This window comes from Buteo buteo, chromosome 4 (genome assembly GCF_964188355.1).
Source record: "Buteo buteo chromosome 4, bButBut1.hap1.1, whole genome shotgun sequence".
Lineage (NCBI taxonomy): Eukaryota > Metazoa > Chordata > Aves > Accipitriformes > Accipitridae > Buteo > Buteo buteo.
Genome location: NC_134174.1, coordinates 64963604 through 64981479, shown reverse-complemented (window position 1 = coordinate 64981479; position 17876 = coordinate 64963604). Strand labels below are relative to the sequence as shown.

Sequence of the window (17876 nt, the reverse complement as noted above, 5' to 3'; positions counted from 1 at the left end):
TTAGGAGACTTCTGCAGACATACTGGCTTTTGTGAGCTCCAGATGAAAACCGTTAAAAGGACAAAGAATATTAATCAGCTTTCCCCCATGACTACAAGAAAGTACCTACACTGGAATAAGGATATCCACAGACATCTGCACAAAGGAATGGTAGTTTGAATCCATGCATTATGATCCAATGAGGCAGCTTAGTCTCATTTATTGAGTTCCTTGATGGCCTCTTGGGCTCTGGTGCCTGTGTCATGTGAAGCATGTCATTGCAAATCAATTTGCATTTGTTCAATGGTAAGGATGCAAGTGGGTCAGAACTGTCTACTGCTGAGAGTCAAATCCACTGGATTTACTGGTAGAAGATTTCCTAAATGGGGGAGAGGCAGGGGTTGGGAAGGAAGGTTTGTGGCAGAGACATCATCCACCAGGTACGTGTGCTTTAGAGCATGACACTTTCGTCATCATCAGATCTGGTTTTCTTGAATCCTGCATTTCTATAATACTCGTGGCTCAAGGAAGACCGACAGAAATAAGGAGGATGAGTCTGAGGCACCAACTACTTGAACAGTTTTGCCTTGTTTTCTACAGCAACATTTAATATGGAAACCACTGAACCACAGGCTTCTACCTGGCATTCTGATACAATCTTGGTATATCTCCATCAGGGACCCCTGGCACAGACATAGTATGGGAAGACTCAACTCTGAACAGCACAGGTGCACATTGGAGGCACCAACCGCTTAGGTCTAGGATCCTTCTGCTTGTCTGATCACAATAATATTCAGAGACTAGGAGAAGTAGAAAATGTGCCATCAAGCTATGTCCTGAAAAATGGTGGGGTAGCAACACCACAGCAGCAAAGCCACAGTAGGGGCAGGAGAGAAAACAGCACGTCTGGGAAGAGCAGAGGGGAAGGTCCTCTTCTAGAGAGGTAGGAAAACCCAATCCCAGTCCCTCCTCATATGGTCCCTTCTCCACAGCATGGAGAGGGGATGAGAGGCCTGCCTGGGGTCACCAGGAAAAGGCAGCTTGAAGGAAAAAGTGCTACAGTCTGTAATGATGATTCCCATCAGAGCTGCCCACATCCTCCTCATCAGGTCAGGATGTCAGCCTAGAGTACAGCTCACCTTCCTTACACGTCACTACTTTGTCTCTGACTCACCTCGCATATAGTACATTACACTGTTCCCAACGAACTTTCCTCTTCCATAGCTGGCTGGAAAACAGCAAGTCTAAAGAGGAGCGTTTCTCAATCAAATACCAATGACCTTTCCACCTGTAGTAAGTAGCTTCTTCTAAACAGATGCTTCCTTTATTATTTTTTTTATTTTATTTTCGCATGGGGATAGGAGACAGGTCACACTTCCTTATGGCAACTTACGTACATTCTCTCCTGCCCCCCCATTACAGGTGTAGAAATGCGTAAGAACAAGAGTAGAAATCATTGTTTGGCAAAGTCACTTTGTCAAAAGCCACATTCCCCTATCTGATAATGCGTTAGCTAGGGGTTCACACACATAGGCGGTATGTTTGAAAGTACACAAAAAAAGTATTGCTCAAAAAATGTTTTCTTTCTTGCTTTTTTTAATTACACATTTACACAACAGATTTGATTTGTATTTGTCCTCTATAAACAAATCTTATAAATGGCCTACATTTTCTCAGAGAAACATGCAATTGTGAGGAATCATACTGCCCAAAGTAAGGAATGTTGTACAGCCCCTGTGCCTTTTCACGTATGGCTCATTATTGAGATATTTTTGCCTCAAAGAAACATTTTTCTTGTACTACTTTCCAGAGTATCTCATGGTGTTTGCCCTAGGTTTGGCTGGGATAGAGTTAATTTTTACAAGAAGCTGGGAGGGGGCACAGCCAGGACAGTTGACCTGAACTAGCCAAGGGGATATTCAATACCATATGATGTCATGCTCAGTATATAACTGGGGGAGCTGGCCAGGGGGAGGAGGGATCGTGGCTTGGGAACAGGCTGAGCATCGGGTTCTGGGTGGTGAGCAATTGCCTTGAGCATCACTCGCTTTATACATTCTTTAATTGGTATTATTATTGTTATTAGTTCTTCCCTCCTTGTGTTGGCTTCTTAAACTGTCCTTATCTCAACCCATGAGGTTTTACCTTTTTCTCCTGATTCTCCTCCCCATCCCACTGGGAGGGGGAACACGAGTGAACGAGCATGGTGTTTAGGTGTCAGCTGGGCTAGCATTGAAGATGGTGGCTTATTTGGATGCTGGGATGGAAGAATCAACCTTTCTTTACATCTTAGGGATATTTGGACTTGAGGATTTTAAAGCCAGGCTCCTTTATAAGTTCAGTTCATGGTAACACAGGGTGTTATCTTGACACAGTACACTCTTCAGACAAGATCTGGATGATGGAATAGTCAAGTAAGAGTTTCCTCTACACAGATTGTAAAACTGCATAGTGAAGCAGATGGCTGGTGAAAATATCCTTCCACCTGCAAGTTTTGGGTTGCTTCTCACATTATCTGGTACGGGATGGGTTTCTGTAGTTTACGCTTCAAAAGAAATCCTCCCACTGTGAGAACGGCAGCTACCAGCACCATGGCGGTCACAGCCAGAGGCACGTGGGAGCTGGCAGCAGGCACTGAGCTCTGAGAATCCCCTTTTGCCTGGATAACAGAGGCCAGTTCTGTGCATAAAAGAGAAAGAGAGAGGTTTACATTTGTTTTCCTGAGCTAGTTAATCTCAAAGGTAGTTAGGTAAAGAGAACTTGAATTAAAATGTTGCAATCTGGATCTGATCAGAAACCAAATTGTTTTATTGCACATTGTTTCACAAACGATTCTGTGGCCATGCCAAACAAGTAAAGGTTATGGCAAGAAGTTAAAGAGCAACTAAAAGTTTGTAATGATTACACTCCAAGACAATAAGATGCTGTTTTCTGATAGTGGAAACAGCAGCTACAGGACACAGGCAAACAACATTTCCAAAGGGACCTACAGATTGGTTGCTAATAAATAAGAGACATGCCAATCAGGCACAGACAGCTTTGAAAATTAGTGTAAATCCTGCAGGGCAAAGAGTTACATCTCATCCCTCTTCCCACAGAACTGAATCAATTGCTATTTGACATGTGCAGAACAAATAATGGATCTAAATTATGATAGGAAGTAGCTCGTAAACCTTATGAAACAATTTCATTAAAAAAAAAGAAATCCCCATAAGAATTATATCAGTGTTGTGAATAAACCAGCAAAGGTATATTTCAGAGCCGGATTTCATGTCTGAACTGACATGCAAACATACAGTAAGTAATATAGAGAGTCTTATGTTATTTAAGTTATTTAAACTTGCCAGTGTTCCTGTTCTCAGCGTGAGCTTCCCGAAGCTGGACAGGTCCAATAACAACATTCACGTTTTCCTGGGAAGAACCTGCATTCCTCTTGAACCTATTAACACAGCCTTGATAGCAGCGGGAAGAGTAGTCACTGTACCTGCACACCACCAACTCACACTGCAGGTAAACTGATGGGTATCGATTGATAAACGAAAAAGAATTAAATGAAAACCGAGCAACATCACTGTATGGTGAATAGTAAGAAGAGTAGGTAGGATCCTTAACACACCTGGAAAGATATAAAATTAACAGATTAGCTATTGTTAATAGAAACACTATTACACTATCTCTGTGCAATATGTTTTGAGTTTAAATATAAAACCAGAAGGTAAGAGTATAAAAGAATTCAAAAGGATAAAAAAAAAAGTGTGTTTTTAGCAAAAAGAGACAAAAATAAGTAAGAGTGGCCGTGATTTCTACCACAATAATGTATACACAGAAATATCATAGCTCAACAAAGTTAGCGTAAAACATGGATAGCTGAAAAATACCTAGTGGTTCAGTTGGTTTCTGTGTTTCAGGTGAGGACCTGTTTTGCATTTGCAAGCAGGATTACCTGTCTGCAAAGAGGCCCCTGCAGGTTTTTGCAGAAACAGAAAGGACCCTTTTCTATTCTGGAAGGACAAAACTAATTCCAATACACATCTTTTATTGGGAAATGAACATGCTCTTTGGTCCTTCAATGTTTGTAGAGTACCTTGCTTGAGGAATCTCGACACCTGACAGAGATCTTCAGATGTTTCACAGAGCAAGTTGCTAGATGAACCTTCCTGTCAATGAGTTTCACTTTCTGACAATTACTAGCCTTAGAAGTTACCTAACTTAGATCATACTTATTCTGGTTTAATTTAACCACCATGAAAAGATATCACTATATTTCATCCGCAATTGCTACCCCAGAATATTTCAAAGTTGTCTTTAATTATATTTGTGCTCATTTCCCTAATAAATACACCAAGGATTTTAAGTGCTCTCATTCTTAATTTATTTTATACTGCAGTAATATCCCAACACACCTGATATTTATAGACAGGTATTATTGATTTTAGATTCAGTAAATACATTTGCTTTTGGCACAGATCCATGTCACATGAATAAAAATTAACTGGAAAATTAGCAGAATCTATTCGCCCCATCTCCCTTGTGAGTGTCCTGCTCACAAAGGTAGACAATACTTCTGTGTCTGGCTTAATGAATATGTGTTTTTATAGATAAAATAAAGAGAAACCCCAACAAGAGGAAAAAACCTTCCTAAGATTCACATAAAGCATAAAAGGGAGGACATTCACCCAGGAGGCACTGTGTCACTTCATTAGCCTGCCACAAGCCTGACTTCCAGCTTAGCAGTAGGTTACTACACTGCTAAGGTTACTGATGTGAACGCCCTCCCAGGAGGCAGAGAAATTCCAATCCCACCAACCACAGAAGTGAAATAAACTAGCATGAGCCTTTCATTCCTGGAACAAAATGGGACACTGAAAGCCACACTTTTATGCTTCTAGCTCCCTGTTAGTTTTGCATTCTTTATGAGAATCCACAACTATTCCTTTTCAAATCAAAAGGCACTTTTTGTATTGAATCAAGCAAAATGTTTTTAGAATAGCAAGAAAAGTCTAAGGAATTTCTCTTCTTTATGAACAGAGTGTTTTGTATTCTAGTCATGATGCTACAAAACTCTAATTCTGATGTATGGAAATGTAGAGCCATTGACATCCCTATATTTCATGCATCTATTTCAGAAACAAATTCAGACCTCCGTTTCTACACTGCCTCCTTGAGTGAAATCTCAGTGCTTGACTGCAACTTCTGAATGGCATTTCTTTGTCATACTGTATTTTATTCAGGCTTTGCCAAAAAGTCGTTCTTAGAATTATATTTGTATTGAGAATTGCAACCAATGTACACTGGCCCTAAACCAACTCTTTCATAAATTAAGCTCTTTCAGAATTATGCATGCAGATACTTTTTAAGTAATTCTTGGTTCTTACCCACTTCTGATCAATTCATAGGTCAGTGTTCTAAAATTGCTAGGATCAGGTGATGCCACGCATGTGTCCACAAACACCACCAGATTTGGGTCAGAGTTGTGAAGAGAAGCTTGAAGGAACAAATTCTGATTCAGGTCAACGTAGTATGGAAAGTCACGCACTGGCCTCAGGAAAGATGAGGAATCGTAGAATGTCAAGTTCACGTCGTATCTGCCATACTGGGTTTCATTGATATCAGCAACGTCACTGGTGTCATTGACAATGTACATTACTTGCACCCAGGTGTTCTGGAGCATTTTGCAGCTGAAGTGCAAGTGAAGGTCCTTTTGCCTCTTGATGATGTAACCAGAAGCATGCGCTTCTATCACATTGGAGTAGGTGATAGTTTCACTGTTGCCCTATTTGACACATTAGACGAGGACAAAATTATCACATGTAGTCATGTTCACAGTGCTTACTATGAACTTCTGTATGTGCCAGGCCTAGCATTAGTGAGAAAGAACATGTAGTACCCAGAAAACCCAAGCATCCTGGATGGGATTGTTCACTTAACTGTCTCCTATATTTTGTTCTCTAGAACAGCACTCTGAAATAGATACAGGGATTACCTAAATCCTGGGAAGGATAAGTAGGAATGTTTAACAAACCTTAGCCTCCAGAAACACATGCTTCTTTTCTGTGTTCTGAATACCTGTGGGCTACAACACCCTTTGCGATTCAAGACAATTTTCCAAATGTCTATTAAATTTCCATGCCCAGACTTGGAGAGCTCTCCAAAATACGTTGACACCAACCTGTCTACGTGTACCACAGCCGTTGTATGGAATGTTGAATATAACCTCGGTTGATGTAATTGTTGGTCTACAGGAAGGGTCAGACAGGCTGACATTCCACACCGAGTAGCCCTGTGACTGGAGATAGTGTCTGTCTACAGCTGCTCGCATGTAGGTTGGCAAGCACACAAGGGCTAGGGAAGAAAATATGAATTATTCATGATTTCAGGCACTTGATAATGCTTGCATGTTACAACTTCAACAAATGCAATAGCTGCTACCATTTAGGGGAGAGAATTCATAAGCCAAACCACTTATTTTTACACCTTAGATTTAGATATGAATAAGCAATAGACTCTGACAAACTTCAGCTGACCTTCAGTTACTCTCCTGACAAAAATATGTAGCTTAAAATAGGCTTTTACTGAGACCTTGAGCCTGTATCACCATTCACACAAATTGCTAAGAAGTGGGGGTTTTTCCTGAGTAAGTATCCAAAAGCTTTTGTGGAAGGTGTAGAGCTAAACATGCAGACTGCCTTTCAGAAACACTACTTGGGTGGGAGGGGATCCTGAAACCATCTCCATGATGGTTCACTGAGTCCATGACATGAAAAGCAATGATCCCAGGGAGAGTTCGACCTTTGGTAGAGAGAGATATCTGATGACAGGGACCTACTGGCAACACGCAGCCTCTTGAAAGGCAGTTAAAAAGACAACAGAGCCAAATGTGATGGCTACCACTCGTGCCTGGGGAAGTTGTGAGTGCACATTAGATAAACTTTCCCACTGGGACTGCAGGACAGTACTGGAGCAGGTCACCTAAAGAAGTGGCTTTGAACATTTAATCCTTTGAATTTCTAGAGACTCAGCTATACAAATTCATAATGGACCTGGCCTGGTGTTGGCAATAGCTCTGCTTTGAATAGTTGAACTAGGAAACCTCCAAAGGTCCTTTCTAACCAATGTTTCTATGATTCTATAAAAATCTGTCCACAAAGGTAGTAAAAATATATCTGAATAATGATGTGATAAGAAGAAATATGAATTTAGACTGGCCATCATAGAAAACATGTAAAGGCAATTAATTTGATACTTGAAGAGTTTTTTGAAAATGAAAAAATAATTATTGTCTGAAAGTGATTGGGTAATAACCAGTTATGAAATACAAGTAGGGATGTTATCTATGTGGAATTTCTTCAACAACATTAACAAATACTTATTTAGCAAATAAAATCAGAATAGAATCATAGAATGGTTTGGGTTGGAAGGGACCTTAAAGATCACCTAGTTCCAACCCCCCTGCCATGGGCAGGGACACCTTCCACTGGACCAGGTTGCTCCAAGCCCCATCCAACCTGGCCTTGAACACTTCCAATGATGGGGCAGCCACAGCTTCTCTGGGCAACCTGTGCCAGTGCCTCACCACCCGCACAGTGAAGAACTTCTTCCTTACCTCTAATCTAAATCTGCCCTCTTTCAGTGTAAAGCCATTACCCCTTGTCCTATCACCACAGCCCTTTGTAAAAAGTCCCTTCCCATCTCTCTTGTAGCCCCCCTTTAGGTACTGGCAGGCTGCTCTAAGGTCTCCCTGGAGCCTTCTCTTCTCCAGGCTGAACAACCCCAACTCTCTCAGCCTGTCTCCATAGGAGAGGTGCTCCAGCCCTCTGATCATCTTTGTGGCCCTCCTCTGGACTCGCTCCAACAGGTCCATGTCCTCCTTATATTTGTTGAGGGCCCCAGATCTGAAGGCAGTACTGCAGGAGGGGTCTCACCAGAGCAGAGTAGAGGGGCAGAATCCCCTCCCTTGACCTGCTGGTCATGCTTCTCTTGATGCAGCCCACGATACAGTTGGCTTTCTGGGCTGCAAGCACACATTGCTGGGTCATGTTGAGCTTCTTGTCAACCAACACCCCCAAGTCCTTCTCCGCAGGGCTGCTCTCAATCCACTCATCTCCCAGCCTGTATTTGTGCTTGGGATTACCCCAACCCATGTGCAGGACCTTGTGCTTGGCCTTGTTGAACCTCATGAGGTTTGCACGAGCCCACCTCTCAAGCCTGTCTGGGTCCCTCTGGATGGCATCCCTTCCCTCCAGCGTGTCGACTGCACCACACAGCTTGGTGTCATCGGCAAACTTGCTGAGGGTGCGCTCAATCTCACTGTCCATGTCGCCAACAAAAACGTTAAACAGTGCTGGTCCCAGTGCTGGCCCCTGCAGGATGCCACTCGTCAGTCCACTCGGACATCGAGCCATTGACCACAACAATTTGAATGCGACTATCCAGCCAATTCCTTCTCCACCAAGTGGTCCATCCATCAAATCCACATCTCTCCAATGTAGAGACAAGGATGTCAAGTGGGACAGTGTCCAATGCTTCGCACAACTCCAGGTAGATGATGTTAGTTGCTCTTCCCTTATCCACCAACACTGTAACCCCGTCATAGAAGGCCACCAAATTTGTCAGGCATGATTTGCCCTTAGTGAAGACATGTTGGCTGGTATAAAAACTTCTGTGCAAAGAAAACATTACAAACAGAATAGAAACTTACTGGTGGTCTGGTCTGCTGGAAAGGACTGATACTCAGCACGAAAACCTCTACTGGAATATCTGGAGTCACTGTGAAATCTGACAGTCATAAAGTTTGAGGATGATGTATATGTGAGATAAGAACTAGAACAAATTCTTCCAAGCAGAGGAGAAGTATTGGGTGGCCCATCAAAGATCTCAATATAGTCATTCTGGCATCCGCCTTGCAACCTGAGGAAGAAACATGAATATATAATAAAATGCATTTAGTGAAATTTGGTTTTTAAGTGCTGAAAAAACAATAAACTAGGATACTGCACTCACACAATTCCCATGTAATATTTATAATTCACTTATAGGCATGGGAAATGTGCTTGGGAACTGTGACTGTAGTTGAGATTTGGGATCCATTTATTGCCCAAGCAGAAATTGGTTTACTTACTGAATACTTCCAAAGGTAAGCATAATGCGGAAATTATCCTTTACTTGTATTTGCCACAAACAATCTGCATTATCTGGATAATTTGAAGGATAAGAAGGACTCTGAAGTGTTCCAAAGGAATTAAAGAGTAAGCCACCACAAATATATTTTCTAGCTTTAAAAAAAAAGAAAGAAAATAAGATACAGATGTAATTAATTTAGATATACTTCTGATCAAATGAAAATACATTTTATGTATCCAAGCCATAGTAACAGGAGGTTAAATCTCCACAGAAACAGAACTGTTCTGCTACTGTCATTCAGGCTACAAGTGTGATGATCTCTTTGAAGAATGCTGACTCTCCCTTGCTATTTTGCATGTGGTTAGCTTAAGGCATACAAGAATGAGCGAAAGCAAGAGGTACTAGCCCAAATAACATAAAAATGATGGAACAAAGAAAAGACAATTTCCTACAAAAACCACAGAGTCTGAAATTCACCTGAAACAACTTAATCAGCCAGACATGGGGGGACCAGTATGTAGCATTTAAACAGTTGGAACCAATAATGACTTTTACCAAAAGTATTACAATGTTCAAATGATACAACTCCAATCTATAAACTAGTAACTAATACACCTCCAAAGAAATGCATTGGACAGATGATAAAATCAGACGTACTTGGAGTAGTTGATGGTGGAGTGGTAATAGCGGTCGAGGTTGTGGCATCTGTAGGGAAGGAAGAGAAAGAAGCAGGTGAGGACCTTGTGGGTGAAGAAGCACAGCCAGGTTTTCTCCCAGCACTGGGGATGGTGGTCACACCCTGTCAGATGGGCGATGGACAGCTTGGGGGTCTCCTCAGGGTGGCCTTCCGTGGTGGGAGCAATGAAAACCACAACCTTTGAACACATCTCCAACGCACACCTTACTGTGGCCAACAAGGGCCACTTTTGAAAGCGTCCTTGTATTTAGGAAGGAAAAGCAATGGTACCTGAGCACACAACACCAGCATCTTCACTGTGGCCACAGTTGTGGACGCCCCAGCCACGGTGTCTGCACTCGAAGAGGGAGGACTCACTCCCTGTGCAGTGCACATCATCCAGGTAGATATTGCCAGTGCCTTGCCCAAAGTAGGCATTTGATGGTGCAGAAACAGCAAAGCCACATCCCAGCTGCCTGCACACGACCTTGGCATCGTTCAGGTCCCAGCTGTCATCACAGACGGTGCCCTGGCGCCCGTACTGGTAAATCTCTACGCGCCCCTCGCACCGGTTCCTGCCGTTCACCAGTCTCAGGGAGACACCTTGGAAAGAAGGAGACAGGGAAAACATGGGAAAACCCTCTAGCATTGGCAATGCTTGAGGAGATTGAGGCCAGCAGGACTGCCACCCTCTGCTTGATTAGGCTGTGTGTTTCCCTGGCTCTGCTCTCCCATGGAGAAGAGCAAGCCCACCCTGTGAGCCCATAACTGCTACTGCCAAAAGTAGTGGCCAGAAAAGACATGACAAATTCAGGCCCACCTGGAGGAATGGATTGCGTGGTGCTGGGAACAGTGGTTGAGGTTGTGGCATCTGTGGGGAAGGAAGAGAAAGAAGCAGGTGAGGACCTTGTGGGTGAAAGAGCACAGCCAGGTTTTCTCCCAGCACTGGGGATGGTGGTCACACCCTGTCAGATGGGCAATGGACAGCTTGGGGGTCTCCGCAGGGTGGTCTTCTGTGGTGGGAGCAATGAAAACCACAACCTTTGAACACATCTCCAACGCACACCTTACTGTGGCCAACAAGGGCCACTTTTGAAAGCGTCCTTGTATTTAGGAAGGAAAAGCAATGGTACCTGAGCACACAACACCGGCATCTTCACTGTGGCCACAGTTGTGGACGCCCCAGCCACGGTGTCTGCACTCGAAGAGGGAGGACTCACTCCCTGTGCAGTGCACATCATCCAGGTAGATATTGCCAGTGCCTTGCCCAAAGTAGGCATTTGATGGTGCAGAAACAGCAAAGCCACATCCCAGCTGCCTGCACACGACCTTGGCATCGTTCAGGTCCCAGCTGTCATCACAGACGGTGCCCTGGCGCCCGTACTGGTAAATCTCTACGCGCCCCTCGCACCGGTTCCTGCCGTTCACCAGTCTCAGGGAGACACCTTGGAAAGAAGGAGACAGGGAAAACATGGGAAAACCCTCTAGCATTGGCAATGCTCGAGGAGATTGAGGCCAGCAGGACTGCCACCCTCTGCTTGATTAGGCTGTGTGTTTCCCTGGCTCTGCTCCCCCATGGAGAAGAGCAAGCCCACCCTGTGAGCCCATAACTGCTACTGCCAAAAGTAGTGGCCAGAAAAGACATGACAAATTCAGGCCCACCTGGAGGAATGGATTGCGTGGTGCTGGGAACAGTGGTTGAGGTTGTGGCATCTGTGGGGAAGGAAGAGAAAGAAGCAGGTGAGGACCTTGTGGGTGAAAGAGCACAGCCAGGTTTTCTCCCAGCACTGGGGATGGTGGTCACACCCTGTCAGATGGGCAATGGACAGCTTGGGGGTCTCCGCAGGGTGGTCTTCTGTGGTGGGAGCAATGAAAACCACAACCTTTGAACACATCTCCAACGCACACCTTACTGTGGCCAACAAGGGCCACTTTTAAAAGTGTCCTTGTATTTAGGAAGGAAAAGCAATGGTACCTGAGCACACAACACTGGCATCCTCCTTGTGGCCACAGTCATGGACACCCCAGCCACGGTGTCTGCACTCGAAGAGGGAGGACTCACTCCCTGTGCAGTGCACATCATCCAGGTAGATATTGCCAGTGCCTTGCCCAAAGTAGGCATTTGATGGTGCAGAAACAGCAAAGCCACATCCCAGCTGCCTGCACACGACCTTGGCATCGTTCAGGTCCCAGCTGTCATCACAGACGGTGCCCTGGCGCCCGTACTGGTAAATCTCTACGCGCCCCTCGCACCGGTTCCTGCCGTTCACCAGTCTCAGGGAGACACCTTGGAAAGAAGGAGACAGGGAAAACATGGGAAAACCCTCTAGCATTGGCAATGCTTGAGGAGATTGAGGCCAGCAGGACTGCCACCCTCTGCTTGATTAGGCTGTGTGTTTCCCTGGCTCTGCTCTCCCATGGAGAAGAGCAAGCCCACCCTGTGAGCCCATAACTGCTACTGCCAAAAGTAGTGGCCAGAAAAGACATGACAAATTCAGGCCCACCTGGAGGAATGGATTGCGTGGTGCTGGGAACAGTGGTTGAGGTTGTGGCATCTGTGGGGAAGGAAGAGAAAGAAGCAGGTGAGGACCTTGTGGGTGAAGAAGCACAGCCAGGTTTTCTCCCAGCACTGGGGATGGTGGTCACACCCTGTCAGATGGGCGATGGACAGCTTGGGGGTCTCCTCAGGGTGGCCTTCCGTGGTGGGAGCAATGAAAACCACAACCTTTGAACACATCTCCAACGCACACCTTACTGTGGCCAACAAGGGCCACTTTTGAAAGCGTCCTTGTATTTAGGAAGGAAAAGCAATGGTACCTGAGCACACAACACCGGCATCTTCACTGTGGCCACAGTTGTGGACGCCCCAGCCACCGTGTCTGCACTCGAAGAGGGAGGACTCACTCCCTGTGCAGTGCACATCATCCAGGTAGATATTGCCAGTGCCTTGCCCAAAGTAGGCATTTGATGGTGCAGAAACAGCAAAGCCACATCCCAGCTGCCTGCACACGACCTTGGCATCGTTCAGGTCCCAGCTGTCATCACAGACGGTGCCCTGGCGCCCGTACTGGTAAATCTCTACGCGCCCCTCGCACCGGTTCCTGCCGTTCACCAGTCTCAGGGAGACACCTTGGAAAGAAGGAGACAGGGAAAACATGGGAAAACCCTCTAGCATTGGCAATGCTCGAGGAGATTGAGGCCAGCAGGACTGCCACCCTCTGCTTGATTAGGCTGTGTGTTTCCCTGGTTCTGCTCTCCCATGGAGAAGAGCAAGCCCACCCTGTGAGCCCATAACTGCTACTGCCAAAAGTAGTGGCCAGAAAAGACATGACAAATTCAGGCCCACCTGGAGGAATGGATTGCGTGGTGCTGGGAACAGTGGTTGAGGTTGTGGCATCTGTGGGGAAGGAAGAGAAAGAAGCAGGTGAGGACCTTGTGGGTGAAGGAGCACAGCCAGGTTTTCTCCCAGCACTGGGGATGGTGGTGACACCCTGTCAGATGGGCGATGGACAGCTTGGGGGTCTCCGCAGGGTGGTCTTCCGTGGTGGGAGCAATGAAAACCACAACCTTTGAACATATCTCCAACGCACACCTTACTGTGGCCAACAAGAGCCACTTTTGAAAGCGTCCTTGTATTTAGGAAGGAAAAGCAATGGTACCTGAGCACACAACACCGGCATCTTCACTGTGGCCACAGTTGTGGACGCCCCAGCCACCGTGTCTGCACTCGAAGAGGGAGGACTCACTCCCTGTGCAGTGCACATCATCCAGGTAGATATTGCCAGTGCCTTGCCCAAAGTAGGCATTTGATGGTGCAGAAACAGCAAAGCCACATCCCAGCTGCCTGCACACGACCTTGGCATCGTTCAGGTCCCAGCTGTCATCACAGACGGTGCCCTGGCGCCCGTACTGGTAAATCTCTACGCGCCCCTCGCACCGGTTCCTGCCATTCACCAGTCTCAGGGAGACACCTTGGAAAGAAGGAGACAGGGAAAACATGGGAAAACCCTCTAGCATTGGCAATGCTTGAGGAGATTGAGGCCAGCAGGACTGCCACCCTCTGCTTGATTAGGCTGTGTGTTTCCCTGGTTCTGCTCTCCCATGGAGAAGAGCAAGCCCACCCTGTGAGCCCATAACTGCTACTGCCAAAAGTAGTGGCCAGAAAAGACATGACAAATTCAGGCCCACCTGGAGGAATGGATTGCGTGGTGCTGGGAACAGTGTTCACGGTTGTGGCACCTGTAGGGAAGGAAGAGAAAGAAGCACGTGAGGACTTTGTGGGTGAAGGACCACAGCCAGGTTTTCTCCCAGCACTGGGGATGGTGGTGCCACCCTGTCACACAGGTGATGGAGACTTTGTCCTCTTAAGGGGTCTGCTTGGTAGTGTACCATGGGATAGAGCCCCAGAGGGAAGAGGGGCCAAAGGAAAGCTCATTAATATTTAAGGGTCACCTTCTACAAACTCAGGAGTAATGCATCCCAAGAAAGAGAAGTCAGACAAAAATGCCAGGACGACTGTATGGATGAACAAGGAGGTCTTGGTCAAACTGAAACACAAAAACAAAGCCTACAGAGGGTGGAAACAAGGACAGGTATTCTGGGAATAATACAGACAAATTGAGCAGCCAAGGATCAGGTTAGGAAAGCTAAAGCCCTGATTCAATTAAATCTGGGCAGGGATGTCAAGGGCAATAAGAAAGGCTTCTGTAGGTATGTCGGTGATAAAAGGAAGACTAGGGAAAATGTGAGCCCTCTCTGGAAGGAAAAAGGAGACCTGGGTACCCAGGACATGAAGAAGGCTGAGGTACTCAATGACTTTTTTGCCTCAGTCTTCACCAGCAAGTGTTCCAGCTGCACCACCCAAGTCGCAGAAGGCAAAGGCAGGGACTGGGAGAATGAAGAACCGCCAACTGTAGGAGATCAGGTTCAAGACCATCTAAGGAACCTGAAGGTGCACAAGTCCATGGGACCTGACAAGATGCACCCGTGGGTCCTGAGAGAGCTGGCGAATGAAGTGGCTAATCCACTATCCATCATATTGGAGAAGTCATGGCAGTCCAGTGAAGTTACCAGTGACTGGAAAAGGGGAAACACAACCCCCATCTTTAAAAAGGGAAAAAATGAAGACCTAGGGAACTACAGGCCAGTCAGTCTGATGTCTGTTCCCGGCAAGATGATGGAGTGGCTAATATATTCAAAAGACAGAGGGGAGAGCAGTGCTGCACCATAAGGTCAATCTGCATGAGAGAACGTCTTACAAAGCGTCATACAAGCATCACAGTGAAGTGTGTTCTTGTATGCTAAAACTGTGGTGCAAGGTCTGTGGGAAACGAGAGGTAACTAGTGGTGCCATATTCCACAAGGGCTTGGGAGCCTCCCAAAATGATCTTTTCAATTAATAAAAGGCTGTAAACAGAGACAACTGAGGCCAAATCTGTCATCTAGCAAACCGGTTTTTCATATGCGCAGGGTTGGATTAACGTTCTGTCAGACTAAAGAGAATAGTTTGCATTTCTGACTAATATTTGAATTTTTTCTGGTAATACTTAGTGTGTATTTGCTAGCAGTAATGGACAGAAGGTGCTGGGAGCTAAATAAATCAAGCATTGCACAGACTTATTGTCATCATAACAAAAAGAAACAGTCAAAGTTTACAGAAAGATGTGACTGGGTGGAAGTAATATAGAATATTTGTGGTGTTTCCTTAAACCTGTGCTTCTAATTTGAAATACCCACAGTATTTTAAGTTGTGAAACACCTGTTGTTTATCTGCAATTGGGTTTTTTTTCTGTAAACTTAAATGTGTAGTGAAAAAAATGTGAAACAAGTATAAAGAAAACTTGCATAAGGTACTCATTTCATATCTAATAGGAAAAATGTATTCATTATTTTCATGTAAAAATAGTGACATGCTTAGCCGTGGTCCATGGTCTGATACAGCATTTTAGAAGTGTTGTGTGTTTCTCAGGCCTTTTTTATTTTGAGTAGCATACACAAAATACTTGGTAATTCCCACACCTTCAAAAAGTGACTATACTGTGAGACAGGTATTAGACTATCAGACATAAAATGAACAGCAAACAGTGATCACTATATAAATTCCTCCTTCACTTCCAGGCTGGGTCACGTAAACTCTATTGGGCTTCATGATTAAAATATATGTTCTTGTAGTAGGGGAAACTTTTGGAAAGCCAGAGTAATTTTCAGTAAGTAAGGGTTTGTGCATTCTTCAAAATTGCACAGTTTGGTTTAAAACCCCAATGCTCCCTTCAACCCTCTCCAATGAAGTGCTTTGCTTTAAGAAATTATATATAAAGCCATGGATTTGAGTCGTACTATTATGTTTATATAACATATGGTGTATTCAGATAATCCCTCATCTGAATAATAGTCTGTAATTCATTGTGGATGTGAGTCAGGCTACCTACAAAAATTCCAAACACTGGCTTGCTTTTTGTGTCAGTTTTGGGGCTTCTTTTTTCTGTTATTTTTATTTTTCTAAATGTCTCTTATTCTGATTTCATTGGCTTAGTTTTTGTTTCCCTGTTTTCTATTGTTATAATTCAAGCATTTTGTACTGTCTTTTTAAAAGCAGTGGGCAAAATAAGCAACACAGTCTATAGCCCTCATATCCTGGGGGAATATGGTGGATGTAGTTTTCTTACTTATAGCTGCAAAGAACAGTGAACAGACAGGTGTCCTGATCAGAAAAAATTCCTAGCAGGAGCATAACACTTCAGATCTCTTCTCTGAAAGACGAGTGAGAGTTATGCCTTTTTTTTTTTTTTTTTTTTTTTTTGCCTTGCTCTTACAAGTGCTTGTGCCTGAATTAAAGCAGGGATGTCACAATGCCAAGGCAAAGTGAGAGGCTGGCAGGCACGACACAACTTAAGAGGTGTTTGCTGGGAATAGTAAATCCAATAAATTATCCCTGTAAAACATCAGTAGTATTCAGAAAGTCCTCAGCGACAGCAAATATTGGTTTCTGAGAAAACCCAGCACTGTTCTGATCTGCATGTGTAAAAGTGCAGACTGGATTGTTACAGTCTCCAGGTTTTTATTCCACATGCATGAAATTCTCAAGGACACAACTGTGAGCAAAATACACACCTCTTGAACTTCATGATACCGTACAGGATAGCAACTGTGTCTTACTATTGTGCTTCCCTTAAATTATATAAAGTTAAATAAGTATTGGGTGGTTCCATGTGCATCTGCAAGGCTGAATTTTAAGTCTTTTAAAGCAAATGTGCATTGCAGCCAAAGAAGCTATATTGCCTCTTAATTACATACTGAAAACCACAGATTTATAGGAACAAAGTCTTTCAGCAGTATTTTCATGGTAGTATTTTTTCATTTGGTTTAAACTATGCTACAAGACACTACTGCAAACCAGTTAGAGCAATATTAATTTCATTACACTAAATTTACTTCAACATGAATAATAGTTAATCATGATATTGATTGGCTCATATTTTTAACAAGACAACATGATGCTATCTAATTTCAGTCTGTCTTACTCCTAATCTTTGCACAAAGTTGATTATACTAGCATGTGAATTACATGTATGGAACCAGTGTAGAGGAGAAAGACCTGCCCTTTTTCCTGCCTGTTTTGGAAGAATGGTCTTTAAAGATTTTAAGTGGCTTACCTGAGGTGGCATCCAGGAGTGCTGCATTTAAGAAGAACAACCACAGCAAGTTCTTGGTGGTAACCATCTTGTCAAGAGATGGCAATAAAGAAAATCACCAGAATTTATACTCTGCACCTGTAAAAGAGTGAAGGTCCCAAGGTCAGTCTAGCCCATGTTATGTCTGATTTCTTATGCAATATTTTATGACTACCTGACCTTTACAGAAAGATTATATATGAATGGTAAAGTTTCCATTTCCTGGAAAATTTGTGCTACTGCCCTTATTATAAATTATCTTAACTGTATGTGCAGGCCCAGCATTACCTTTGGAACCAGACCAGTGAATCTATGTGTTTCTTTGTCCCCACCACCCCAATTTTATTTATTTACTGCCTGTAGCAAATTACTTAATTAAGCAGACTGTAACGCATTGCAAGGTGAGGCAGCAAATTCATAGCAGGCTTTCT

General features: G+C 44.2%; 1 protein-coding gene across 1 annotated transcript; it reads right to left on the bottom strand.

Moving 5' to 3' along the window:
- Positions 1–2212: 2212 nt before the first annotated feature.
- On the bottom strand, positions 2213–17494 carry LOC142030494 (scavenger receptor cysteine-rich domain-containing protein DMBT1-like). Its single transcript, XM_075026731.1, has 14 exons — positions 17428–17494; positions 13964–14014; positions 13435–13746; positions 12593–12904; positions 11751–12062; positions 10909–11220; positions 10067–10465; positions 9757–9804; positions 9098–9251; positions 8678–8886; positions 6149–6321; positions 5355–5752; positions 3324–3595; positions 2213–2658 (listed from the first exon to the last, which is right to left on the bottom strand). The coding sequence occupies exons 1-14, from the start codon at positions 17492–17494 to the stop codon at positions 2486–2488; spliced, it is 3192 nt and encodes a 1063-aa protein (XP_074882832.1). The 3' UTR covers positions 2213–2485.
- Between the last annotated feature and the right edge of the window lie 382 nt (positions 17495–17876).